A 27,619-nucleotide genomic window follows, 5' to 3' on the forward strand; every position below is an offset into this window, starting at 1 on the left:
AACCCCTCACCCCGAGAACTGGCGGTTTATACTCAGGCGAGGATGTTGGAGTCCGGGCAATCCCCCACTTAATCTGTTTCAACTATGAGAACTCTGTTTTTACGTCTCCGGCCTTCCACTGATTTTTGTGCCTGAAAAATGAAGATCATGAACTTGAACTGTGTGTGTTCAAACTGCTCCCCCTCCGTGATGCTCTGGAGGTCCCGACAGGGACTCCCAACCCCCGCTGTGGGCTCAGACCCCTGGAGCTTGAAGGACAGGAGGCGGGCTTCTTCACAGCTGCCACTTTCCGGTTCTTTCGGGAACTAGCAACCCGTCTTCTCTCTTGTCCTCCGTTCACCTGAATGCCCCTCGAACCTGAACACAGTCGTGAACGAGGGAGACTTGTTTTTATAGGTCTTTTTTTTCTCTTTATGAGTGACAGTACTTTCACAGTGTGTCTTTAGTTTTCCTATGATTTTTGAAAGCCGGATTTCCCCGGGGAACCTGGAAGGGATTCTCGGACTCATCCAGGCTCCGTGGAAGCCACGGTCGCAGGCAGCTCTCCAGTAAAGGCTCGGTGACGAGGGCGTGGCCCGGCCCCCGGGGTCTCTGAGTGTGAAGCCACCGTGGACTCAGCAGCTGCTGCGTGGTAACTCGCTTGTGAGCCGCGGGAGAGGGCGGACCCTCCCGCCAACAGCACCACGCTGGTGACTCCGGAGCGAACACCTCTCTGGGCTGTCCTCAGTGTGAAAGGTTCGGTTTCTACTGACATTCTCCTGGGTCGGTCACCTGCCTGTTCTTGTAAAAGCTAGCTCGGATCTCATCGCTGCTTTGGACAGACAGGCGTGACGTGCTCTGGCGTGGACTCGTAACCCTGACGAGCCACGTGTTGCACTTTTATGGGGGACGTTTTCTCCCCAGTGGCCACGGCACCTGTCAGGGTGGCACCGCCGCCCCACCTGAGCCATCGCAACCCGCACTCCGTGGGAGCACCACCTGCACCTGCCCCGGGTGACGGGTGCAGCCAGCATGCGGGGGACAGTGGAGAGGTTAAGGGCCACTACACCTGTCCCTGCTTCCAGCTCCAGAAACCCTTGCTGACCGGGAGCCCCAGAATTCTGCCAGGAGCAATGTCTTCTGACGGGAGGTGTGCTGGAATGCCGTCTCCCCCACGTGCGTCTCCCCCCGGCTCTGCAAACAGGAAAGGGGGACGGCAGACAGGCTGTCCTGAAGTCACCTCGCTCCGGCGGCTGCAAGTCCCGGATTCTTCCGGTCCTGGCCCGGCTCCGTGGTGACTCCTCACAGAGGGGACCTGCGGGGAACCACGCCCCCCCCCGGGCAGCCCTCCCCGCAGAGCCTCTGAGACGTGGTCCCGGTTCTCCTCGGCCCCGGCCTTAGCTCACGCCCAAACCGGTTTGCGCAACTGCATGACGATGTCCAGGTGGAAAGCACCAGACCGCCAATGTTACGAACCAGCAACTTCTCTTGTTCTCGCGTCACTGATTACAGTCAGAGGGAAAACCTGCGGAATGCGCCCTACTGCGTACCTGACACAGGTGCTCGCTATTGGAGGGCGGGCTGTTTGGGGCCGTCTGTCGGACACTCCTGGGTGGGGCCACCCAGCTGGCCCCTGCTCATCCGCTCAAACAAGCACCCACCAGGGCCCCCTCAATCCTCACGGCAGCGAGCCGTGCGCTGTGGAAACACGGCACAATGCCCGTGTCCGGTGCCGCGGGGGCTTCGGGGAGAGGCGGCAGGTCTTCTAACCATAGAAAAGGGCCGACTCCGGTGCCCACGCACAGAGAGGCACAGCTGGGCGGACAGAACACGAACTGAATACACCGAGGCATCTGCCTGGGAGAACAAGCAGCGTGTCATCTAATATCTTTAATTTTATGTGCACGAACATCCTGTGTCCACTTTGTACACGAGATACGTACCGCGTTGCAGCGTTTGACTCGACAGGGGAGAACTTACAGCATCACCGACGAGGGCACCGTCCACTCAATACACTCGGGTTGAATCTGCACTTTCACAGGAGAGGGGCTGAATAGTTCACGACCACAGAGACATGGACATTTAAAATGAGACTTTATAAAATAATTTATATTTATATTTATATATATATATCTTCTAGCATCTATAGAGGAATGATTTGCATTCTGTGGATGTGTGCAATGAATGGCATACTTTAAACTTTTTAGGTAATAAAATAATTTAGGAGCGGTTCATGCAGTGGTCAAAGCAAGGGACGGCGGTGCCTTCGTGGCGTCCTCTGTCCGAGACGTCAGCACGCTCGGTGCTCCTGGGGTGCGCTGGAACAGGTCTCCCCGGCCGGGGCTCGCCAACACCCACACACACACGCTGACGCCCTTCCTGCCACGGCACGGGCGCGGCCGTGGGGGGACTCGGGCTCGCCCTGCGTCCCTCCCGGCGGTCCGGTGCGTCCCGCGCCCCCGCCGCAGGTCACTGGCAGGACCTGCGGGTCTTCACGACCTTGCTGCGGTACTTCACCGAGTGGCCCCCGGGCCCGACGGCGTACACGTCCAGCAGGTAGGCCCTGCCCGGCTGCAGGCCGGTGACGGTCTCCGTGGCCACGGCCCTCTGCGGGTTCTGGCTGTGGAAGTACTTGCAGAGGACCTTCTCCGACCGCTTCCTGCTCTCGGGGCCCAGGCACTGGTTCTGCTCCCCCCGCCTCCGCCGGCCCTCGTCGCCGTGGCGGCCGTCCACCTCCCTCTTGTAGATGCAGAACTTGCTCCGCTCCCGTGTGCCCAGCCAGGCCACGGTGGCCGACGAGCAGGTGCGCAGCCTGTCGAAGGCTTTGACCCGCGTGTCCGCGGGCAGCGAGGGGAAGGCGTGCTTGCCCGGCCGCGTGCTCGCCAGGACCTTCAGCACGGACGCGCCCCTCCGGCTGCCCTTCAGGCGGACCAGGTACTTGGCCTTGGGCTTCCCCCGGAGCAGGAACTGCCGGACGCCCTCCACGCTCTGGGACAGCACCAGCTTCCCGTCCCTGCGCACCTGCACCTGCGCCGCGCCCAGGCAGGAGTGGACCAGGAAGGCGACCTTCTGGTGCGAGGACACCGGGGCGAAGCGCAGGAACTGGGCCCCCTGGCGTTTCACGAACACCTCCGCCACCCGCCCGTCCTTCAGCTCGGCCACCTTCGGCTCCGCCTCCCGCTGGGTCCTGGCGAAGGCGCCCACGTAGGCCGTGCTCAGGTTGCTGCGGCCGCTGGCCACGAAGACGTCGAAGTAGTACTGCGTGTCGGGCTTCAGGTCGGAGACGGTGAACACGTTCTTGTTCCCGATGCAGACCTTCCGGACGTCGGGCCGGGGCCGCGCGTGGGCCGGGCGGCCCGGGCCGGGGGCCGGCTTGGCCGGGAAGCCACCGCTGCCGCCGCGCTCCTTACCCGGACTCCCCGCCGCCGGGAAGCCGAAGTGGGCGAAGTCGAAGGGGCTGAAGTCCAGGCCGGGCTTCGGGGCCACCATGAAGGCGTCGTCCAGGCTCAGCTTCGCCTCCACGGCGCAGAGGCTCTTGAAGTTGTGCTCCTTGTTGACGACCACACAGTACTGCACGGGCTGCCTCAGCAGGGAGGCCGTGGGGCTGGGCTTCCAGGCCAGCGTGACCGTGGTGCGCCCCAGGGACACGACGTCCACTCGGGGGTCGTGCGGCAGCTCCGGGTAGGGCCGGTCGGACTCCGGCGTGGTGGTGGCGTAGACTTTGAAGTGCGTGTCTTTCTCCGTGGACAGCAGCTCCAGCTGGTACAGGCCGGAGGGGGAGCTGGGCGACACGAAGGACTCCACGTCGTTGCCCCTGTAGGAGGACAGCTCCGTGCCCCGCTGGCTGGTCGCCTGCTGCCTCTGCTGGTCCAGGGGCTCCGGCTCGCCTGCGGGACACACACGGGCAGAGGCGGCGCGTCAGGGCGGAGGCCGCGGCAGCCGGGCTGAGCCGCAGGGGAGCCGCCTCGCGCCCCCCCCCCACGGTGGAAACTACACCTGTGCCAGGCGGACACGGGAAACGGAGGGCGAGAGGAAGACCCACCCACACTCACAGCCCACACACGGCCCCTCGGGGAGACTTGGGGCTATTACCACCCAGTCTTTTCTTTATATATATATTTTCACACAACCGACAGTATTCCCTCTCACGTTTCTTTGTAACGTAATCACTTTCCTTGTCATGAATAGCTGTATCTAGACAAGCCTCTACTTTCGAATCATGCTTTTCTCCCTTAAGACGATAGCACGGAAGTGGCGCTGTGGTTCATTTTTGGACCATGGTAAATCGCGCGGTTCCTCCGCGCGGAAGGCTTTTCTGATTGCGAACTATTTCCTCAGGACGGACCCCAGCGAGCGAGGGGGCGCTTTAGGCCAAAGTCGGCAGTCCTGTTGGAGGGTGACCCCCCTCCCCGTCAGTCTGCCCACAGAACAGACTGCCTCCCTGGCGTGTTGGCGGCCAGGCATTTCGCTCGCCTCGCTCCTGTGGGTAGGACTGGACGGTCTCCAGCAGACACAGCCAGAGCGCCTGCCTTCCGTGGGTGGGACACGGGGCATGGGGGCGGCACTGAGAACAAGCTCTTCCCCGCCGTTGGCACTGCGGCCACCAGCCACCCCCCCCGCCCCCGATCAGTGCATGGGGACCCGGGGAAGGACTGGGTGCCCAGTGGGCGCCCACCTGTCCCAGCCCGCCCCCGCAGGCAGACAGGGAGGCACAGAGGATCTCGTATTTCAGCCACGGGACCAACACAGCCACCCCACGACGGTTCCTTCCCGCTCAGCCTCACCCCTCCGCACACACACTGTCAGTCTCTCCCCAAGTACTCCGGACCCTCGCCCCTTCCAGCTAGGATGCCTCCGCCCCCCCCCCCCACAGGGAACAGCAGCTTTCCAGGGCCCCCCGCAGGCCCCCCTCATTCCCGGTGTCTCATCTGCTCTCCATCACTGGCACCGTCTCTCCATGCCTGCCCTGTGCCTGCCGCACCTTGCTTCTCGCCCCAGGCTCACGGAGGTTTCTCTCCTCGCTTCCCCCCTTCGTGCCCCAGAGATCAGAGGGCCTTGACCTTGGCTGCGTGTCGGAAGCACTGGGGCTGAGATGGAAAGAGTCCCCGAGGGCAGATGGCCCCGGGGCCATCGGTGAGACCCTCAGAGGGCAGAACCCAGACGTCGGTGTTCCAGAAAGTGACCAGCGGGGACTCCCACGCGCGGGCAGGGCTGTAAACCTCAGCCAGAGGCGGGAGTCCAAACTGCACCCTGCCCCATTCCCTCGGTGCCCACGGCTGCCTCTCCTCCCCTCTTCTTCTACCACGGTCACGGCCGCCTGATGCCTCCCCCGTCTCCCTCATGTCCCTCATGTCCCTCATGGGCACGGCAGAATCTCCGGCCGCACCTGGGCGCCCTGCAGGCGCAAGGCCGCACGCTCCACAAGCCCTCCGCACCCACGCGGAGGCCCGGGCCCACGCCGACCTCTGCTCACCTGAGCCCTCCCCGCTGGCCTCCTCCGGCAGCTCCTGCAGGCTCAGCTTCCACTCCAGGGGCGTGTCGCAGGGCGTCACCGTCACCGAGAGTGGGGTGTTGTCCTCTTCCACCACGAAGAAGTACCTGCGGGGAAGCGCACCCACTGAGACCGAGGCGGCCCTAGCCTCTAGCACGCCCGGCCGAGGCGGCTGGGAAAGGCACGCGGTTTGAAGTTCACCCACGTCACAGAGAGTAAAACGGGCCGTTTCCCACAAACCAGGGCACTCCCGGCATTCCCCGTGCCAGCCCAGGAGCCCGTGGCTCTGCCACCAGATGTGCTGGCCACGTGAACAGGGCGAACCGAAACGAGCCACGCGGGCGGCACCGGGGTGCACAGTCGGCACCCTCCACCCTTGGTGCTGTTTCCCGCAGGCCTGCCGCTGCCGGCCCGGCACGGCCGAGGGAGGCGTTGGGGCAGGCGGACCGAGAGGTCCTGCGTTCTCCATCACGTGGCGGTGCATTTGTCGGCTACCCCGAGGCCACGCCAACAGAGTCACCCACTGTGTTCAAGGGTCCCTTCCAGGGCAGCGGACTTCTGGAAGGTATGAGTGACCTCCGTCCACAGCTGTCCTAGCCCCTGTCTTCTTGGGTAGAGGCACCTAATCCCGCCGAGAAGTATTGTTTTTATTTATTTATTTATTTTTAGAGAGGGAGGGAGGGAGAAAGAGAGAGAGAGAGAAACATCAATGTGCGGTTGCTGGGGTCATGGCCTGCAACCCAGGCATGTGCCCTGACTGGGAATCCAACCTGCGACACTGGTTCGCAGCCTGTGCTCAATCCACTGAGCTATGCCAGCCAGGACAAGAAGTATTTTTTTTAAAGTTCCAGGTGTCAGTCAGTGGAAAGACACATTTCTCTGCCACTAAGACTTCCCAATGAATTAAATAACCTGGTGGTTTTAAAACAAATCTTTTTTTTAAAAAAATCAAAACATCCTGCCTGTGCTTTCCCTTCCAATTTTTTTTCGATGCCTTGAAAGACTTTCGAGGGAGGATAACAATGCCGCCCAATTACGGCGACGCCACGTGCATTCTCCCTCCGAACACCCCACGTGGTCCCGCGGCGTCGTCACGCCAAGCCTGCGTCCTGCGAACCAGGAGCCCGCGGTTTCGGCGCCAGCGAGTCCGACCAGCTGGCCGGCTCCGCAGGGAGCTCGGGGAGGCTCTGCCTCCCCTGGACTTCACCCCCGGACACCCTCCGCTCCGTGCGCTCTCCACAGCCGCCCCACCGCCCTCCCCAAAGGGGCTGCCGCATCTTCGACTCTGTCCTCTGTCCAGCTGCTTTGTGGCTCTTTCTCGCCTTCCGAGCACTGTGCACCCCGGGATAGAGCGGAGGCCTCCACCTGCGCACCCTTCTCTGCCGGTGCTCGCCCCTGCGCGGCCTCGCCCAGGCCCCCCGGCTCCCACCTCGTCCAGGTGAGCGACTCTTAGGTCTTGACCATCAGCCCGAACTCTGACCTCAACTTCAGACACGACCCCCTCTGCCACCCTCACCTGGATGTGACCGGGAATTTGAACAGAAGGCATGGAACCCAAACCTCCGACTCTCGCCCCAGACCCGTCTCTCCTGCCGTCTGCCTTCCAAGGTCACCGTCCCTGCCTCACGTGCCTTCACCCTGACAGATGTCACTGAAAGGGCCATAGTTAAGACTCCTCGAACCTTTGAAGAATCACATGTATTTGACGAATCTCATTTTAATCTTAGACAGTCCCTCTCAGAGATCTCCCCCTGTCCTGAAGAAAAGAAAGTGGCCGTTCCAAAATGCAAGAAATGCAAACAGTGCCCTTCTCTACCCAAAAGGTCCTGGGGGGCAAGAAACAGAGCCCCCAGGGGTGGCTTAGGAGGGGCACCCCAACTTTCCCCTGAGAGAGAACGCAGGCCAAGGGTCAGCGTGAAGCATGAGCAGGGTGTGGGGGGACCTTCCCTTCGGAGCGGGGCGTCCTGGACGGGGCCACTGACCGCGGAGGGGCCGGAGGGAGCCTACCTTTTGGGCGTGTCTCTGAAGAGGTAGCTGCTAATTTCGGCCCTGTCCGGAATCACCGCGGAGTCGTGGAAAAGCGCCTTGTCCCGGGTCTGCTCCTGGAAGAGCTCCTCGTCGCGGGTGGGCAGCTTCTGGGCCTGCGCGCCGGGCGCCAGCCACAGCAGCCACAGCAGCCACCACCACCGCAGGGGCACCATCCTGGGCTGGGGGGCAGAGACAGGCAGGTGAGGGGCACGTCTGCCCAAGGGGACATGCTAGCTGCGTGCTGGCACAAGGGCAGAGCTGTGCTGCATGTTTTGGATCATGTGCACGATCCCGAAAACTCCGTGGGCTTTTTTTTTCTTCAAGGCATACCGTGGACTTGACAATGAACTCGCTGGAACCTCAGACGAGGTAGAAGACTGAGAGAGAAAAGCCTCCCGGGGCCCGGGCCTCCCTGGGGGCTCAGAGAGGACGCATGCCCCGCACAGGGGTCCCTGCGGGCACCTGCACACAGACGCCCCCAAGTCCGAGCCCCCGGGGGAGGCGGAGAGCCGCGGAGGGCCGGGGCAGGGCACTGTGTGGCTGTTTCTCTCTGTCCTGGCGGAGTGTGACACCAGCTCAGGACCCTCACCCCACACCCGGACTCCCACCGACCAGGGGTTTCTGGAGAGCACACAGGGTTGAACATTCTCGTCGGTTAGCCCGTCGTCCGTCCAAAACCACGAGGCGAGTTACTGGCCGGGGGCGACCCATCACCCAACTCTGGGCCACCATGTTCACCTACGAGCCCCTGCTGCACTGGGAGTGGGCTCGGATTCCCCGCCTCAGACCCCCGGAGGGGAGACCACTGGGTGGCCGGCGTGCCCCTTGGCCGTTCGCTGTCCCTGACTCCCACCACCGAGCCCTGACGCCCTCACAGGCCACAGTCCCCCGCACAGCCCGGGAGGGATGCTGTCAGGGACCGACTTCTGCGTGTGGCAGTGTCCCCGAGGGGAGCCTCACGCAGGCAGGTTCTCGCGTGTTGGGAGCAAGTGACAGGCCGTGCGCTTGCCCCGCAGGGCTGGGGCCTCCCCACCCTGCCCCCCGAGGACAGAGCTGTGTCAGCACAGGCCTCCCCGCACTTCCCCAACAGCACCCACCGGGGCCCTGGGCTCCGGGAAGGGGCCGATGGTACTTGGAAGAGCCTTAAATAGAAAGCCAAATGCAGACACTTGTGATAATTTGTGATGAAGCGAGAAGCCGGTTTTATTTCTGAGGTCCTGACTCCAGCTCTGAGGTCGCCTCCACTTACACCACCTTTTGTCTTTAATTCTATCTTTCTCTCCGTGCTGTTAAAGACAGGCCCACACGACTCACACACTTGGAAGGGAGTGAGCGTTTTCTTTTCCATGACGGGCGGGAAGCAGCTGTATCCCAGCGAGCTTGCTCAAAGTGTCCTTGAACGTCTTTCCCCAAATGGTGTTCTCCCCCCCAGGCTCTGCGGTTTCTAGACCAAAATCCCTGCGGTCACGGGGAGTTGCCACGTGCAGAACGAGGTGCTGAGTTCACGAACCGCATTGTTACATCCAGTCCTCCCAATGCCCTGGTGAAGCAGGTGCTACTCTTACGTAATCACAAACCTTCACCCGGGCCGGCCGCATAGTCAGTCGGTTAGAGCACCACCCCGATACGCCAAGGCTGCGGTTCGATTCCCGGTCAGGGAACATGCAAGCATCAGTGAATGAATAGATAAGTGGGACAACGAATTCATGTCTCTCTCTCTCTCTCTCTCTCGCCCCACCGCCCCCTCCCTTCCTTTCTCTCTGAAACCAATCAATAAATAGAAATTAAAACCCTCCTTGTACGTAAGAAGAGAGCAGATGGAAATGCGCTGGACCTGACGGCAGGGCCCCAACGTTTACCCGCGATCCCGTCTGCGGACAAAGACGCCGTCATTTCCTGCCACGGGCTCCTGCTTCCCTCCCTCCTCCCCGACAGCACCGTCGTCCAATGGAAACAGGGCGGGCAGCTCAGACACCGGACTCCTTCCTTTCAGGTCCCGACTGGGGGTGTCATCTCAGGCAATTAATTCACTTAACCACTCGGGGCCTCCGTTTCCTGAAGGGTTTGGAGAGAGGATCTCTCGATGCTGAAAACGAATGAGGATTCAACCAATGCTAATCCCACCCCCCAGCAACCAGTGCGCAGTTTAGGAATATGACCAGGACCCCTTCAGTACCCTCGAAGAGTCTGTCCCCCTGCCCTCTGTCTGCCCTGGGGCCGGTCCGGGGCAGCCTGACCTCCTCAAGCCCCGTGTCTGCCTGTAACGCTGGCCAGTGCCCAGTGCCACTGGACAGCCCAGCAGGACAGACGGCCGGGGCCCCAGGATACTGGGGTATGTAGGTCAGCCCCAGAGTGAAGAGAGTAGCTAGTTCCGACTGGCGGGAAACTTCCCAGCATCCTCGGCTGCGGTGGGAAAAACTTCCTCTCTATTAAATCGCCTCATTACAGTGATGAATTTTGAGTTAGTAACAAGAACACGAATACTTCGTGTTGCGTGCATGCTGCATGCCAGGGGCCTCTGAGTGCTGTGCGGGCGCCAGACCACGCGAGGCCAGCAGCGGCCCTGTGAAGCACGCTGTCATTTTCCTCCGTCCCCAGACGGCCGGACCGAGCCACAGGCAGGGAAGACCCCCCGAGGGCACAGGCTACAGTGTGAGGACGGCTCACTGGTGTCCAGGAGTGACTCTACTGATACGGTGAGAGTGAGCCTTGCCTACCCCCCTCGTGAGCTACGCAGCAGTTCAGTGTTTCATGAGGGAACCAGCTTCCGACGGGGTCAGGCAGCACAGGAGCCGAGGCAGCTCCCCAGGGCTCCCCCCGCCACTGCCACACGTACCTCCTGGGCGCGGAAGGACAGACCCCCCTTGTTCTCGGTGAGCAGTCCAGGGAGGCGGAGCCTCGGCGGCAAGCTGCGGCATGACCCCTGCCTGCTGCGTAACGTCTGAGCTCCCCGGCTCAGGGCCCCTCCCGTAAGGGGCCCCACCACGTGGGCCCTCTCTGCACCCCCTCCCGTGGGAACTGGGGGGCAGGGGGCAGTGGGAGAAGGTGCGGACACTGTGGACTCTGCCGCTGCTCTGAGTAACGAAGCCTTTATCTCTGACCCAGGAGTCTTGGGCCATACAGCGTCAAAAAAAACAAAAAACAAAAAAACGAGGCACACTAACGTGGGAGCTAGCAAGTGGGGCAACCTCTCAAGTCCTCGCAGTCCTTGACACTGAGCGTTACTTCTCGAATCGCTCACTAGCTTATCAGCGGTGCCGGCTCAGGCAGGCACTTCCATTCAGACTACCACCCACGTAGGGAGCAGACCCAGCTTTGCCGTCTGCTTCCTCTGTATCACACACCCGAGGTCCCCAGCCGAAGTTCCGTCGGCCCACACTTTCTGCTTCTGAGTCAACGTTACCCATGTCAATTGTCACAACAATTACAGGCACCTGGATGCTTCCCAGAGAATCGGGCCTTCAAGCGAGCGTGACTCCCCGTGTCTTTCCCTCTCTCTCTTCTCTCCGCTGTAGCTGCGGGAAAAGACGGTGCCGGCTGCGCCTGCTGGGGAAGGGATTCCAGTGTACCACACACTTACGGTGTCGCACTGCTCGCAACACTGCAGTGTAGTCAGTCAGACCACCCTGCGATGCCCTGAACCTACACAGTGATGGACGCCAGTCACGTTCCAGTAACACTCCAAGGAAAGTCAGTGTAATCCCAGACACAAAGGTTCATATCCTGTGGGATTATAGCTTCCAAACGTTATCTGATAACACTCATTTGTTGTCAGGTATTAGAGAAAGTCAATCATTTATTTGACTCCATCAGTTTACGGGCAAAAGTTTTTGACAAAATGTATTTGAAAGAAGCACAGGACATAACTAATCTAAAACTATTGTGCAGGCGCATGGTGAGTATGTTGAGCACTTACACCCACTGACTCAAATTTAAAGCTTTACGTAGGTGTTCTTAAAGGGTGGTTTTAAGATTGCATAGATTTTTTTTCCTGACCAATAACATATTTTCTCTCACTCAGCTTAAAGGCTTGGTCACTTTAAATAATCAACTGAAAACACGTTCCTAGGAAGAAGCCTGGGGCAAGCCTGTCCATCAGAACAGACTTTCGCTCTAAGCTTACAAAGTGCCCTCTAACAGTGTGACTCTGCTCCTCTCATTGCTTCTCGTGGCCCGTAGGCATCGGAGCCCCTCTGACGTTCAAGTGAAATCTCGCATCTCAGAGTTCCTCTCTCGCTCAGCATTCTTCCTTCGTCCTGGGCATCCAGCGGGCCACCCAGCCAATGGGTCTGGGCAGGAGGAAGCCTTGGTCTCTTCCCACGACCAAGGGTCCAGCCCCCACAGACACAGAGAGTGGCCAGGCTGATTCCGAACGTTTCACTCTGCCGGGTGGGGCAGGCGACACGGTCCACAGTGGCCCCCCGCCCAGAAAGGGCAAACCGAGGCGCCGTTACCCCACGGCCGAGGAGACTGACTCGGACGGCTTCAACGGGAAAGTTCTGATGAGCCACGTCGGCAGGCGCCGACCTGCAGCCCTGACCCTGCTCCGGCCCTCGGGGGCCGTCACCTGGGACACGCACCCCCCCAGAGGCCGCTGAGACGGGCGCGGGCAGAGGAAGACACCCACCCTGCGACCTGCGGTCCAGGCGGCTAATCGTGTCGGCGACGGGCGACGCCAGCCAGTTCATCCGCTGGAATGCCCGCTGCCCTACATTCACGTGGCTTTTGAAACGTAATTGTCCAAAGACTGGCCAGGGGGAGAGACAGTTTTGAACACTGAAAAGTAAGTAACTTTGAATGTAATTAGTTCGCATGACACACACACACACATTTAAGGTCAATCTACTCAGGAACGTTCTCTGAGTCCCAGGAGTTGAGGCGAGAGAAGAGGCAAGTGAGCGGTGGTCCCGCCAGAGCCCCTTCCAGGGCCAGATGCTTACTGTTACATGTGCTGCCCCCTCACCCACCGCGGCAGGGAGTGGGGTGACGCTCCGGCTCGGGGGGCGTGGGACGGGGTTTGTCAGGAACCTTTCCGACCGAGGACGGGGCTGCTTCTCCCACTCAACCTGCACCTTCCCTGCTGGGCCCGCTGCCCCTGCCCCCCAGGGAGAGTGGACACCCACGGGCTGCAGGGGCGACCGGAGGACCGGCTGCCCCGGGGAGGCCGTGGGGAGAGACGGGGCGGTCCTGCTGCCGCTGCAGGAGCGGGGCGGGGGGCGGCTGGAGGCGTGCACACCCTCCCCCCACTCGCAGCGTTCACTCGCACTTTGCAGTCCACGCAGCCCACGGCGTAGCGGGAGCCGTCAGCCTGGGCAGGGAGGTCCTCTCCCCGCAACCCGGGGAGGTGTTTGAGGACTGTGGAGCGGCCAGCTGGTGGGCAAGAGAAAATTAAAGGCGGCTGGAGCAGCCCAGCAGCGCGTCAACCGACCCCCAGGGTGGCGTCCAGGCCTCAGATGACACGAGACACCTGAGGACAAAGAGAACCTGCCCCAGGGTGCCCACCGCAGTGGCGCTACTGTGACACGGGCACACGCGCACGCTCGCACACACACCATACACACACACACACACACACACACACAGAGTCTGTCCAGAAAGTGACCGGCCATGTACCATGAAAAATAGAGACATTTATTGAAGAAGATACAAGACACATTGTTCACAGGACAATGACACCTCAGTCCCCTTCAAAGCAGGCACCTTGGGACCTCACACAGCTCTCCCAGTGTCTCTTCCACTGCTCGAAACACTCTGCAAAATCCTCTGTTGGAATCGCCATCAGCTGCCCCGTCCTATTTTCCTGAATCTCATCAACCCTCTGAAACCTCTTCCCTCTCAAAGGTGATTTTAGTTTTGGGAAAAGCCAGAAGTCTCAGGGCACCAAATCTGGGCTGAGTCACCTGAGTGACTTGATGTTTTGCCAAAAAACTCTTCATGAGACATGATCCATGAGTGGGCACCTTGTCGTGATGAAGCTGCCAGTCACCAGCTGCCCATAGCTGCGGCCTTCTGAGTCATCTAAATAGTTTTCATGGAAGAATGTTCAAGTTTAACACAAAATTGGATGCAGATTCTTTGCTCTACTTGCTCAGTCACTTTGAATGCGACAGCCACACAGTACACATGCTCACTCAGCGGTATCTACCGCCCCCACTGACTAGTGCAGTGAAGTCGTCATTGTTCACACATGTGCACTCCAGTCCACCCTCCTTGGCTGCCAGGTCACATCGATGTCCCACAAAGCGTTCTCATTATACTAACAATGGCTGCATTTTTTCCGGACAGACTTCATATATGGATGGCTATTTAGTTACATTATCTTGCTAACGTAAGAAATTTGCAAATCTGGGGGATAAAAAATTCTTCCGGGTTTTCAGGTCACTGCCCAAGGCTCTTTGGCTAGACGGCGTCTCCTAAACTGAGGGCCCGTGACCTTGGTCAGCCTGTGAAGCCTTCAGGTCAGACGGGCACCCAGCAGCCCGCCCGCCTACGCATCACGTGACCAAAGCTGGCCCTCCCCGCTCCCTCCACCAGCCACCGGGGCCGCAACGACCTTGCAGAAACACGTGACCCTATCTATAAAAAGTGTCATCACACTCTTTCAGACACTGCATGTTTACAAGGTTTAACAAGATCAGCGTCACTGGTATCAGCATGCCACAGAAAGTACACAGTTAAAAAGAAAAAGCAGCGTGTCATTAAGACTCACTTAAAACCTGTCCAGTGTCCCCAACCCTACGGAGGCCACAGACACGAAGTAAATTTACGGTGACCCGCAGAAGGACTCCACGTGTTCTGCAGGCAGAGGCATCTGGGACCCGTGAGACCTGACGTGTAATTACAGAGCGAGGGGACCTCACGACCGTAACTTAGTGAGGATCCCTTCAAGGGCCGGGCTGCCGCAGAGATTTCTGTTATTTTCTTTCCCTTTTTAAGTGCAAATATTTAGTCTTTTAACTCTATTTTTAAACCCAGGGCATTTGTTTTTGTTTGAATCAGCCACACCACATCTGATGATAAATGCGCGGCCTTTGACCGAACTGTAGAAGGAAAAGTGCGGCGTTGGTGGGGAGCCCCCACCCCTGGGCCTGCCGCACTCCGAGCTGGGAGCCCCGGGCTGACCGGGCACGACCGTGCTGAAACGCCCGGTCATGCGCACCCGAAGTCCCTCCGGGCAGAAAATCAGCCATGGAAGGGGAAAAAAAAAGCTGAATTCCCAGAAGCTGCCGAGTTTCGTCGTTTTTTGCAAACAAGGAAAATGTTAACTGAAATTAGTTGGTCATTCTTATAAATACAGACGCCTCCTCTTGCTGAGGTTGCGAATTCGGGGCAATGGGGCATATCGTGGTTTGAGCCGTTTCTGCACTGAGGAGGGGGAGTAAAGCAGGTGGCAGAAAAGGGTTCCCTAAGGAGAGGTGTGGTGCGGGTGTGTGATGAGTCGGCGAAAATAGTAAACTTGGCCCTAGGGGCTGATTCGTGAGTGTGTTTCACAAGGGGTGATAGGAACCGAATGAGGAACGATACTTCTAGAGGTGTCAGCTTTTGTAATAACCTGCAATGGGACGCCTGAACGTTGGGTATCGCGGCCGTCCGTCCTCGGGGCACCCACAGACAGGGGTGCACCGGGGGGCCCGGGGCCAATGTGAGGATGCCCCTCTCCCGTCTTTAGGGGCCCGACGTCGCCCCGGTAAGAACAACACAGGGACTCTTGCCCCCTAAAACGTGGGGAACCGGCTCGGTTGGGATGCATGCTGACCGAGCACGGGGACAGTGCACACCGGCACCTCTCCCGCCCTGACGGACACACGGGTGGCCGCTCTCCCACCGGGACACAGACTCTGCCCCAGAGGGCCCGGCCTGAGCCCCTCCTTCCCAGCAAGCTCCCGGAGCGGGGCGGCCGCCGCCCATGGACGGCGCATGGCGGAGCTCTGTGTGTGTCTGCCAGGCCCGGGGCCTCCGTCAGTAACGGCGGTGCCCTGACCTTCACCTGCAGGACTCTGGTGTTCGAACTTCCTGATCGCTCACCTCCACTCCTCACAAAAGTGTAACGTTTTACATACCAGGGTCGGGAGAAGCACAGTGACTAGTCCTTCGAGAGCTGTTATTGTCCCCACATTATTTCCTAGATTTCTCTCTACTTTACCTTCTCCACACAAGAAAGACGGACATGCAGGTGCATTCCCTCGGGAGATACGTTGATTATCTTAACGCCCAGGAATGGCAGCCGTGGACCATTAGGAGACCATGACAAGATTCCAAGTTACACCCAAGTTTCTCGTTTGTTTATGCGCTTCATGGAGTTTGCAAAGACAGTGACAAAGAGTAAGGTCCCACCAAGAAGAAATCACTTACTCCCACTATGGAATACTCAGAGACTAAGGAAGCGGAGTCTGATCCCGTGGGTGGGCCCAATCTCATCACGCTCCAAGTGTCTGCGGGTCCTGAGCCCCCCCTCCCCGCTGCCCCTTACTCTCCGTGACAGCCCCATGGCCTGGCTGCTCTCGGAGAACCCGAGGTGCCCTCCGGTGCCAAGCACAGGACGAAATCAAAACTGGGATTTAAAAATAGCCATAATCAAGGTAATACGCTCCAAAGACGGGTGAGTGAAATGGATACACCAGGAATCTTAAGCAGTTGGATCCAAAAATGATTCTTACTTCCAGAAAGAAGAAAAGGGGGAGGGGTGTCGGAGTACAGAGTTGTCTTGGTCTTGAAAAAAGAAGGTAAAGTAACGGATTTTATATAGGTACGTCTCCTGCCATCTCTCTCACAAAACCCAAGGCCAGAAACAAACCTCAAACTCAGAGGAGCCACGCCTTTTGAGAGAAGAATAATGTCCTCCAAGGTCGCGGACTCCTGACAACCTGGAAGTTCAGAGAACTCCGAGAGCACAGCTCACACACCTCCTCCCTTCTCCTCCTCGGTCTGACCTCCCCCTAGCCCGTGCTCCGTGCTCTCCTCCCGCGCCCCGGGCTCCTGTCCACTCAGACCCAGAGCTTCCTGCAAACACTGGAGTTTAATGGGGCTCGTTCTTCACTCCCTTCCATCCTCTGCTGTTGTGCAACTTGTACGAGCAGGTGTGTATGTACATACGTGTGGGTGTGCGTTTGTGCGTGTGCCTTCATCCAAGCTCCGGGACAGCTCAGAGGCCGCCGGCGGGGAACAGACCCTGACCACCGGGCGTGGAGGAACAAGGCCGGAGCTGCAGGAGCTGTTGCAGGACCGTCCTGGGCGCTTACACCTGAAGCAGGTATCCCCGGAGCCCTGTGCACTGGAGACAGGCCAGGAACACAGAGAAGGAAGCCAGCGTGCTGGGTGGTCACAAGTGACCGCCCGACAGCAGCACACGCCCGGCACCCTTCTGTCAGCCCCGAGAGGCGGCGTCTGCGGGCGTCGATGCTGCCCAGTGAACGGAACTGGACTAAACGCACCCCGCAGGGGGCGAGCAAGCACGAGCTTTCTCGGCACGGCACCCGACAGAGAGCCGGTTTGAGATGAGCATGTGGAGACGAGAGCTCAGGATTCGGCCCCAGCTCCGGGAGGCTCTGCACTGTCATTTCTGGGTTAAAAGGTGACCAGAGAACAGGACAGTCACAGGGCAGACGACACAGGGAGACCCTGCAGCCACGTGTGTAACGAAGAGCCCGTGGAAAGTGACGACGACATCACACGAGCCTGGGAACCGGTGACAAACACGCGACCAACCAGGACAGGTGGACGCGCCCACATGGGAACTCAGGCTCACGACGGTTTCCTCCCTCCCCCCACACGTAAGACGCACAGTGAGGGGTGGCTTTCTTCTTTACAAACGATGGGGGGGAAGCATTTCGCAGAGGCTGCAGCTGGGAGGGCTGCAGGCCACGGTGCCTGGTGGCCGTTGCCCCGGGCAGAGCCTGCCGAGGGGAAAGGAGGGTTCCAAACCGCCCCTCTGCTGCCACTGCCTTGTCAGTGGGACACGCTTGGAACACGCTTGGAACGTCAAGGCCTTTTCGGCAACGGGCTGCATCTGGGGGCCGGCGTGTTCATAGTAGTGCGTGTACACAGGCTCTTTCACTACGTAAACTTACTTATTCCTCATTACATTTTAAAGGGCTTTCAACTCTCAGGATACTTGGAATATCACATCCTGTGTGTCTGTAATCCCCCTCATCTTCCCACTGAAATGTACAATTTCATCCCGTATGGGGGTGAATAACATGACATTTATTTTAAATATCTTAGAACGGACCTTACGCCAAAGCTGACCCCTCAGCAAACGCCCCGTCGTTGAAGGCAATGGAGTAGCCACAGAGCTGAGTCACGATGCGTTACTACCAACCCAGACTGGGGCTTCACAGCTCCCTGACGTTGTAGCTTTGAGTCTGCCGTACATCATCGGAATATGGTTCAAAATTATAGTGGGTTGCCCCGGCTGGCGTAGCTCAGTGGATTGAGCGCGGGCTGAGAATCAAAGCGTGGCAGGTTCAATTCCCAGCCAGGGCACATGCCTGGGTTGCAGGCCACGGCCCCCAGCAACTGCACATTGATGTCTCTCTCTCTCTCTTTCTCCCTCCCTTCCCTCTCTAAACATAAATAAATAAAATCTTTGAAAAAAATCATAGTGGGTTGTATGTCTCTAACAAACTTGAACTCACTCTTCCAAGAAAATATGTTTTATTACTTCCTCTTCCAGACAACTCATCTCCAAAGGATGTTAATGGCTTTCCCTGTCACACACACACACGCACACACACACACACACACACGAATCTGACTGGACAGACGGTGCGTCTCCAGGCATTTTAGCGCCCAGACCTGAATGGCCGGTCGGTTGGACTCACACCGCGAGGGCTACGGCAAGGAGAGGAGATGTGCCCTCGGGGGCTGACCCCACGGCCACTGGAGACTTCGCCAGGGGAGGTCACCCACGAGGGGGCCTTGGGGCTGGGGGAGAATGTGTGTGACGGCGGCGGGGGAGGTGGGGAAGGCCACACGGGAACCTGCAGACATTCAGAACCCGACACTCCTTCACTTTCAGCGGCGTCCCCTGTTGGACACGTCTCCGGCCTCCTAGCAGGGCAGGTGCGGGCACTGGGCATCTGTCTATGGCTGCTCGTGCTCGTGCTGCTCCAGCACACCTTTGCTCTCGAAGACCAGCAGTCTAGGCGTGACCACAGCCACCACCCCTGACAAGGTGACTATCGCCAAACACACACTGAGCACACAGGCAGCCTACAGTTAGGGTCGTGGGGAACTAGACGCAATGAATGACTTTTTTGAATCATTAATTTAAAAAAAAAAAACAAAGTAAATTCTGTCCTTGCAAATTAATTTAGCAATTCATCTCTACTTTAAAATTTTAGACATTTCCATCCATTTTACTTTTGAAATCAGAGAGTTATCACTTTATATTACATGCTTTGGGAGCTGAGGTGAGTGTGTGGCACCGGGGCCGCATCTCCCGGGAACGGAGAGGGCAGCGTCTTCCTCCCTGGGCTCCTGGGGACAGCGAGGACAGGAAGGACGAGGAGACGCCCTGTAACAGGGGTGGGCCACGCACAGCTGTAACCAACAAGCAGAATCGTTTCCATTCCCATCGTGAGCTCCGAAGCACAGAAACGTCCCCATGCAGGTTAATACCTGAGAGCGCCACTCAAAATCAATACAATTTCAAATAAAAATTTCAAAATGTCATACAATATATGTTTTTATGAGGGCATGAAGAAGGTTGGATAACACTTTTAACTCGCAGGAGACTGAAATTTCTGGAGCACAGCGGAAGGTAACAGGTACACACGGGCAGCTGAGGAATTACGAAATGCTTATGCCAGTAACTAAGACAACGGGGTGATTTGTCTGCGGACCCTGCGGTCAGCTTCCTGCCCACCTCCTTCCAGAACTCTGACCCTAACACATTGTCCCCAAACCCCTTGGAATGGTGACTTCAGAGTATAGATGAGAAATACCTACACATAACCTAAGGCACCCTGTCCTGGGATGAGAATCATAGTTCTCATTATGGAGGATGAAGCTGTACATTCCGACCTTTCTCTGGTGCGTTTGCGGGCAGGGCTGGCTAACTTCTTGTCCGGGGTGATCAGAACGTCCCCATTTCCATCTGGTGTTGCTTCTACTGAACAGGAGCCTCCCCTGCCCCACCGTTTCCTGTTCAGGCTCCGTCCGAGTGCCGAGTGAGGACGCCGATGCCAACAGACACCGCGTAGCATTAACCGGGCTCGCCTCCTCCTTCACGCACAGGGGTAACGGTGGGTCGGCTTCCAGAGGCCTTGCCCTTCGTCCTAATGAGAGGTCCGGGCGCCACCACGGGGCCCGAGGACCGTCCCTTTAGGGCGTTTCTGCCCTCCCAGACGGACCCTCTCAGAGGCCGGCCCCCACCTGGCCAGCACCATTTCACAGGCGGGGGCACCTCCACCTCAGCTGCTTCAAAAGGCGACCTTCTCTCTCCCACCGCACTTAACAAATATTCACTGGGCCTAACCTTGCAGGCATACTCTCTCAAACGTCCTAATTCCTCGACATCAAGACTCCGTGTCTTGCCCCGGCTGGTGCAGCTCAGTGGACTGAGTGTCGGCCTGCAAAGCGAGGGGTCGCTGGTTCGATTCCCAGCCAGGGCACACGCCTGGGTTGCAGGCCAGGTCCCCAGTCGGGGGTGTGTGAGAGGCAACTGATCGATGTATCACTCACGCAATGTCTCTCTCCCTCTTTTTCTCCCTCCCCCCTCTAAAAATAAATCCATAAAAATATTTTTTTAAAGACACTATGTCTTAAATTCACACCCAGGTAGACTAGGGGTTAGGTCCATGATCTGTGGGACCCAGAGCAAGGCCTCCTGTTCAAAAATGAAGATTCCAAGACGGCACAGGCAGAGCACTTAACTCGGGGCAGGGCGGGGCTGTCCGCCTGCCGCCCCAGGTGTAACTTGTCACCGAGTGCAGACACTGAGCGTCGGTGACCAGAGGAAGGACCAGCAGGTGTGTGCTGGAGGCAGGCCGCCCGAGGGAGGCGAGGGAAGAGGTCCCAGAGTGCCCCTCTCAGAGTCGGTCTACAGCTGGCCTCGCTGCGGCCTGGCTTTCTCCTGCCCACAGGCAGCAGACACAAGGCCCTCAGGCCAAGTCTGGCCCTCCACCTGGTTCTATCCACCCCGCACCTTGTTTCTACCCAGCGGCAGCGCTGAGTGCTCACTTAACAGTTAAGGGTAGTTACCTGTATACAGTCCTGAAGTTACATTTGGCCCTTTGAAGGCAACCTCAAGGCTGACATGGCCCCTGGCAACAATGAGTTTGACACCCCTGCCTCGTGAGAGGTCAGCTGGCGCCACCAGCCCTGGCCCCCTTCCCAGGGGTGTTTCCGCGGTTCTAGGGGGCCCTGTGAAACACAGATGAACGTCAAAGATGAAACATCGCCTTTTGCAGGTGGCGTCTCGGCACCAGGAGAGGCCCCGGGGACGGGCGGTGAGCAGTGGCGGCCCCGGGCCCCTCCAGCCGCCTCCCCCAGGCCTGCCTGGGAGTTCGTCCCCCAGTGCAGGCAGTCCCGCCAGCACTGCTCGAGGGCCACACTCTCCCCCCCCCCCCCACTGGGGAGGCAGCTCTGTTCTCCCACAAAGAAGGAACTGGTCTGTGTAGTACGTGGACGCCTGCACTGGAGGGCCGCCCGGAACACCGCCCGCACACCGGAGCTGTCCGCGGCGGCTCGGGAGGCCGGGGAGGCGCGCTCCCCTGGGTGCCTCTGCTGGCACTGGGTGGCCGGTCCCTGCCACCACCGTCCACAACAAACGCCCCTTCAACCACGGGGCCCTGTGACTCCGGGGCCCACCGCCACGCCAAGCCTCTGACCATGTCAGTGCGCTTCGGGGCCGCTGTAACTCAGTGCAAAACCACCGCAGTCACTGGGCGCTAGCAACGCATACACAGTCTTTTGATTAAAATCTAGAGTGTCCTTGCGGCTGAAAAGGGTTTTATTTTTTTTCTTTAAATGCATTTTTAACTAGTGGATTAAACACATTGATGTTTGTATGTGTTTGTGTTTTTTAGGGTTGGGTTTTTGGGGGTTTTCTGGTATGACTGGTAACTTCATCAGAAACACATTTTATCACAGCAGTAAAATGCCTAAGGTCACACTCGGCGCCACGGGCTCGGAGGCCACGTGACCCGCACGCGAGAGGGCAGGCCACGGGGACGGCTGTGGCCGACTCCTCACCGCGACGCACCGTGAGCTGCGCACACGGCAGGGGCCCCAACGCGGCAGCCGAGAAGTTGGGGAAACCCGTCCTAAGGAAACCACGCCCCGTGACACTGAAGCGCCCCTTTCGGACGTCGTATTTTCAAGGAGGGGCCACGCGGCTGCCCCCCCGTTTTCGTCTGCCAGCCGTCCAGAGGTGGCAGGGTCGCCTCTGCCCACAGATGCTTGTCACCGTTTCTGTGTTACAGCTCAGCCCATAGCCACAGTGACTTCGAAAATGTCACCCTCCGTGCATCTCTCCGAGTTCAGTTGTTCCTGCTTACCTGATGAGGTTCAGTCTCATATTTAACCTGGACCCGTGTCTTTCGGGGCGTTGCCTTGGAGAACAAGATACAGTTGGGGGGGTTCTAGTCGTGGGAAAGCACCTTTGAATGCAGCGCCTGATTCTAGCTCCGCCCGCAGGCTGTGGGGCGGAGGCTCACCCAGCACACAGCCGGAGGGGGAGGCCGCTGGCCCTGGCTGCACGCGAACGAGGAAAACACCAGCAGCCGGACACCTGCACGGCTGCCCTCTCTCTTGCGCAGCCGCCGCCCCCGTGTGTGATGCCGGCTGACACCGTTCCCACGGGCGGGCGGGTGGGAGAGCGGGACGCCCACTCACTCTCCGTGGCCGGTGGCCGCATTCCCCACCGCGCCAGGGAGGCCCCGGCCGGGAGCTCCGCTCGAACGGCTCGGTGTCCGATCCCGCGCGCGATCATGTTTTCACTGAGCTCCTTCCAAACTCCATGCAGCCTCGTCACTTCTAACAATGGAGGGGTTTCTTTCTCATAACTCTATAAAAGGCAGCTAATTCTTTGAAAAGAATAATTAAGAGAGACATCCGGGAAGTTAAGGATACGCCTCATGCCAACTTTTGGTTTTAGAGGGCCAGGGTTATCACAAGTGAAACCGAAAACAAAAACTTCGGGGAAACGGACGAAGCGCTGAGCATGTGCACACTCAAACTGGCGGCAGGGGAACACGGACAAAAGAGAACCAACAGCTCTTCGCCAAGTTACTAAAATAAACCCGTTTCCGAAGGACCCGGAAATCGTGGGGGCGCGATGGCACGTCCCCTGGGCAGTTTCTAGGCTGGCAAACTCGCGGTCTGCAGGCTGTGGGTGAAGTCTGAACCCAGCCGAGCTCCGTGAGTTCTTCAGACTCAGATGGACAGCGTCAGGGGACCCGGTGTCCAGCTGTCCTGCAGCCAGACCTGCCTCTCCGTCCCAAAGGGGGAAAGCTACAGCAACGTGTCACCAGTTCTCTTCCATCCCGCACAGGCCTGACACCTTACTCTCCGTTGTTAGAATGCCACACAAGCAACACTCCCTTTATCTGGGGTGCGTTCCTGTTGTAGACTCCCTGTTTTCAAAATATCTCACGAGACGGGAATGCATGGCCTTGTCGGTCTGCAGTTGTTAGTAAAACACCGGCAAGAGGGGTGGAGCTGTGGGTGCAGTGTCTCCGGGGCTTGGAAACGGGTTTGGGGAGGACCCCGCCGAGAACTCGCCCTCTCTGGGCACCGACCTGGGCGCCAGCAGCCACCTACAGAGCAGCTGAGGTCGGGGTCAGCTCAGCCGTGGCCGGGGGACCCGGGACTCTGCTCCCACAGCCCCCCACACACAGGCTCGCCCTGCAGTGCCGCGGTTCCCCCGGGAACAGACCTGGATTCACGGCCAGCGTCACCACGACGCGATGCAGAAAAACGCTGGCAGCTCTGTTTCTGCCCCTTCATCGCGTGACGCTTTTCTGACAACGACATGAAAACAGCAGCAAAAAGGAACAGGCGGGAGCGTGACTGCACGCCTCCCGGTGTCCGCCCGTGTCTGTAACACCCTGGGGAGACACAGCAGAACTCAGCCTCACTTCCGGGGACACCCTACCAGCTGGTTTTAAAGGCAGTGACCACTGGAGGACTTGAATGGTGACCTCAGTTTCCAAGCGAGGGTCTAGATTCACTCTTCGGCTATAACTTGCTCAGCAGTTGCTTCTACAAAATGACTGTGAGCCAAAGGAAAGGACAAATTACATTTGTTCAGAATAATCCCTCCAAACTAAATATTCAGGGGTTCTAGGTACCATTTCAAGGTCAAAGAGATAATCTGGATGGTTTTCTGCGGGTGACGTGTGCCTGTGGCCCAGTGCAGACGCCCCTGGGGTGGGCCCAGTGGCTGGCTGACGGCCGCTGCCCTGGGTGCCCGGCTGCCCACAGCAGGACCGGGCACGCCATGCAGCGGGGCAGAAAAGTGTGGGAGCGCTTCTCAGCCCCCATTCCCAGCCACCCGGTCCCCAGGAGAACGAAAAAGGAAGGTTTAAAACCGTTTCATCAGCGCACCCACTCCTGTGCTATCTGTTTATTCACGCATAATTGTTCCCCTTTCAACACCTACTCCGCCATCGGGCAAGCTCAAAAACGAAGTTTCGTCCTCACAACCGTGACAACGAAAACACAATCCGTTCTAAAACAAAAAGTCTGAAGTCTGGCGAGGCCGAACAAAACTCCTGCAGACACAAACACGGGAAGACAACCGAACGGATACCCTGTATGTCTGCCGTCCCCCTTTCCTTCCAACTAGCCGGTGGGCCTCACGGCTCACTTTCTGTGCTCCAGTCCCGCGTCTGGTCAGCACGCCCAACTGAGAAAACCGGACTCGGAAGCACCAGGCTCACAACGCCGGGTGGAAAAGTCACCCCACCAAGTCTTCTGAGGGCTGGCCCACGGCGGCCGCTCCAGGGGCAGCGAGTCCTCCCACCCACGGCCAAGGTCACGGCACCCTCCCTCTGGTCGCTGTCTGTCAGTGACTCTTTCCTGCACGGCTGCCCCCCAGACGCGGGACACCCGAACCGGCGGTGGGGGGCGGCCCTCCTTCTGGGGAGGATATTTTTCAATTATGTATCTGCAACATCTTAGGAGATAAAAGCTGTATCTGCAAGTGATTAAAAGACATTTCAGACTCATCGTCCCGGCTCTGCTGAAATGAAGGCGTAATTTAAACCACACGTCAGTCATGGCAACGCGGGCCGCTGCAGAGTTCGAGCTTCTTTTTTACGATAGCGACTAATTAAAACAGAGTGCGCAGGCCGCCCGCGGCCTGCGGGGCCCGCGCGCAGGTCCAAGGAACCAATCGTCCTGGCGTGAGAGTGGAAGCAGCAGCGCAGACGGAGCCGCAGGCGGCTGGGGTTCAAGGGTGGGGGGCAGCCGGCGGGTGTCCCCTGGAGTCAAGAAGTGGGCGGGGCGAGCACTTGCCACCTCTTTCTTTAAAGGGAGAGATAAAGGACTTTCCAGAGCAATCCGAAACAGCGCCGGAGCCTCTGACTGCCGAGCCCCCCACTCCCAGCCCACCCACCCCCACGAATCCCCCAACTAACTCATCCGAGTCCCTCCTCCAGGATGAGCGATGGGAGACTTTAATATAATCCTGGACACGGGCTTAGATTGAAAATGGGAATTGGGACCACAATTAATTACGTCGCCAAGTTTTCCGAACTTGAAGAAGCCAGGTGGAGGCCAACGAGCCTATTTCACACGCCGGCCGCCTTCTGAAGGTTCAGGGGTTAAAGCTTGAATAAAATGACAGCGCCTCCTCGACATCTGATTCGTCCCAGATGCGGCATGAGTGTCAGTCACTAATGCCCTCTCCGTGTTGCCGCGTCCCGAAACCGCTGTAAGGAGAGACGGGCACACCACCCAAACCGAGTATCAGCACAGTCGGGCCGGGCGGGCCGGGGCGAGGGCCTCATTACGGCCCTTAATGAACACTAATGAGCCCCAACGCCCGTCTCCCTCCGCGCTCTGGGCTCGGCGCGCCTATCTGCTCCGGCAGCCGCCCCTCCGGTCTCTGGGGACAATCACAGGCTCAGCGCCTCGCGCCCTCACCAGCCTCCTCGGGAGGAGGGCCGCGCGCTCCGGTCCGCGGCCCCGGAGCCTCGGGCCCCAGCGCAGGGGGCGGAGAAGGGAGCGGGTCCTATTGATTTCTATTGACGACGCCCGGGTTCTCACCGGCGCTCGGGGCCGGTGGGAGGAGAGGGGTGGGACGAGAGGGGGAGGTGGGACCGTCCCCCTTGGGAAGAGAAAGGGATCGGAAGCCAGGCGGGGGAGGGGGTAGACGGCGTGGGGGCAGGGGGCTTAGACCGACTAGCAGCTTCATGAATAAATTCTCCTTTGTGATGTACCCTGCTGGAAAGATAAGTAAACAAATTTTACCAACCCAACTAAGTTTATCCAAACAACTCAGCTTAAAAAAAAAAATCGAGCCCAGAGACATTTGTTCAGGTTCCTTTCGCCCTCAAGGTCTCGGTTTCGGGGAGCTCCTTGTGCCCAGAGCAGGGGATGGACAGCACCCAGAAAGGGACAGGCGGAGGGCCGTGCGCCCGCTGCAGGACAGCTCGGCCGGGCGCGAGGACCGCGGAGTCCGGAGCGCGGCTGCGGGTTTCGGGTCGCGGCAAGGAGGGTGAGCCCGGGGCGCAAGAGGAAGGCAGACCGCACCCTGAGCCTGGGTGTGCCGGAGGGCGCAGCTGGCACCCGGACCGCTAGTCGGGGTTTCCGAGCGCCCGGCCGCTCTCGACGCGGTCCTGCCGGCTCGCCGACCCGATAGAACGCTGGCTTGCGCCGGATCCCGGCTGGGGCGCAACTCCCGTCTCTCCGTCCCGCCGCGGCGCTGCTCTCCGGGCAAAGTGGGACCCGTCACAGGCCAGCCCGCTCATCCCTGGAACTTTCTCGACGCTCGCCCGCGGCGCGGAGGACTACAGGGGCTGGAGCGGCGCCGTCCCGGGTCCCAGCGCCCGGGGTGGCCGTCCAGAACTCGGGTCCATTCTGCCGCCCTCACCGGGCCGGACCAGCCCGCAGACGGCGCTCGGAGGGCCGGAGCCTCAGGGAGCCGCAGCCCTCCCGCGGGCGAGCCAAGAGAGTGCCCCGGCCCCGTCGGGCACCCGCGGGCTTCCGCGGATCCCGAGACCCCGCCTGTCCGCCCCGCCCGGGTCTCCCCAAACGAGGCGGCTGCAGAGACCCGCCCGCGCCCCTCGGGCCCGCAGCTCCCCGCGGCGGGAGCCCTCGCCTGCGGGGATTGAGTGAGGGGACGCGCGTACCCTTCCCAAGAGGAGGTAGCCCCCCGCGCGCGCGTGTGCCCCGGGAGGGCGAAGGCGCCGGGCGTCGGGGGCGGCTTTCCTCTCCCACTCACCTGGAGAAAATCTGCCGGTTCTTCCTGGGGGAGAAGAAACTCGGTCCCCGCGGTGTTGGCGCCAAACGTCTCCGTCCCGCGGCGGCCAGATGCCTAGCCCAGCGTCCGGGACCCGCGGGGACCCGGCGGAGGCGGCAGCAGGCAGGAGAGTGCAGTTGCCGGGGCGCCTCAACTTTGCGGGCGGCGCTGCGAACTTCAAAGGCGACCAGGCTGCGGCGGGCGGCCGCCCAAGTTGCTGCGAAGTGGAGCGGGCGGCGCGGGGCCCGGAGTGGGGCCGGAGGGCCAGCAGCGGCGGGAGGTCCTCGGGCGGAGAAGGTGCGGACGATGCGGCTGGCGAGCGGGAGGGCGGGCGCGGGGGGAAAGGGCGCACGGGCGGCGGCGCGCGGCTCAGCCCGCTCCGCTCTCTGGCGGCTCCGAGCGGGGAGTGTGCTGGCTCCGGAGTGTCACCGCCGAAGCCCGGAGCCCTCCCCAGCCGCCGCTGCCCGCCCCTCCCTCCTCTGCCCGCAGCCTCCCCGTCCCCTCCCCTTCCCTCCCTCCCTCCCTCCCTCCCGCGGCGCGCCACCGCCACCGTGCGCGCGCGCGCGGACACACACACACACACACACACACACACACTCTCTCTCTCTCTCTCTTTCTCTCTCTCCTCCTCCCTCTCTGTCTCTCTGTCTCTCTCTCTCCTCCTTCTCTCTCTCTCTCTCTCTCTCTCTCTCTCTCTCTCGCTCAGCCAC

General features: G+C 59.5%; 1 protein-coding gene across 2 annotated transcripts; it reads right to left on the reverse strand.

Annotated features, from left to right (window-relative positions):
* Positions 1 to 1,854: 1,854 nt before the first annotated feature.
* On the reverse strand, positions 1,855 to 27,322 carry NDNF (neuron derived neurotrophic factor). 2 transcript variants are annotated; one of them, XM_028519543.2, is made up of 4 exons: positions 26,892 to 27,322; positions 7,478 to 7,672; positions 5,453 to 5,577; positions 1,855 to 3,866 (listed from the first exon to the last, which is right to left on the reverse strand). In XM_028519543.2, the coding sequence occupies exons 2-4, from the start codon at positions 7,669 to 7,671 to the stop codon at positions 2,449 to 2,451; spliced, it is 1,737 nt and encodes a 578-aa protein (XP_028375344.1). In that variant the 5' UTR covers position 7,672; positions 26,892 to 27,322; the 3' UTR covers positions 1,855 to 2,448. The 2 variants fall into 2 exon arrangements, with proteins under 2 accessions (XP_028375344.1, XP_035887670.1); XM_036031777.1 differs by having other exon boundaries at positions 7,478 to 7,677.
* Between the last annotated feature and the right edge of the window lie 297 nt (positions 27,323 to 27,619).

The sequence above is a fragment of the Phyllostomus discolor genome, chromosome 8 (genome assembly GCF_004126475.2).
Source record: "Phyllostomus discolor isolate MPI-MPIP mPhyDis1 chromosome 8, mPhyDis1.pri.v3, whole genome shotgun sequence".
NCBI classification, from domain to species: Eukaryota; Metazoa; Chordata; class Mammalia; order Chiroptera; family Phyllostomidae; genus Phyllostomus; species Phyllostomus discolor.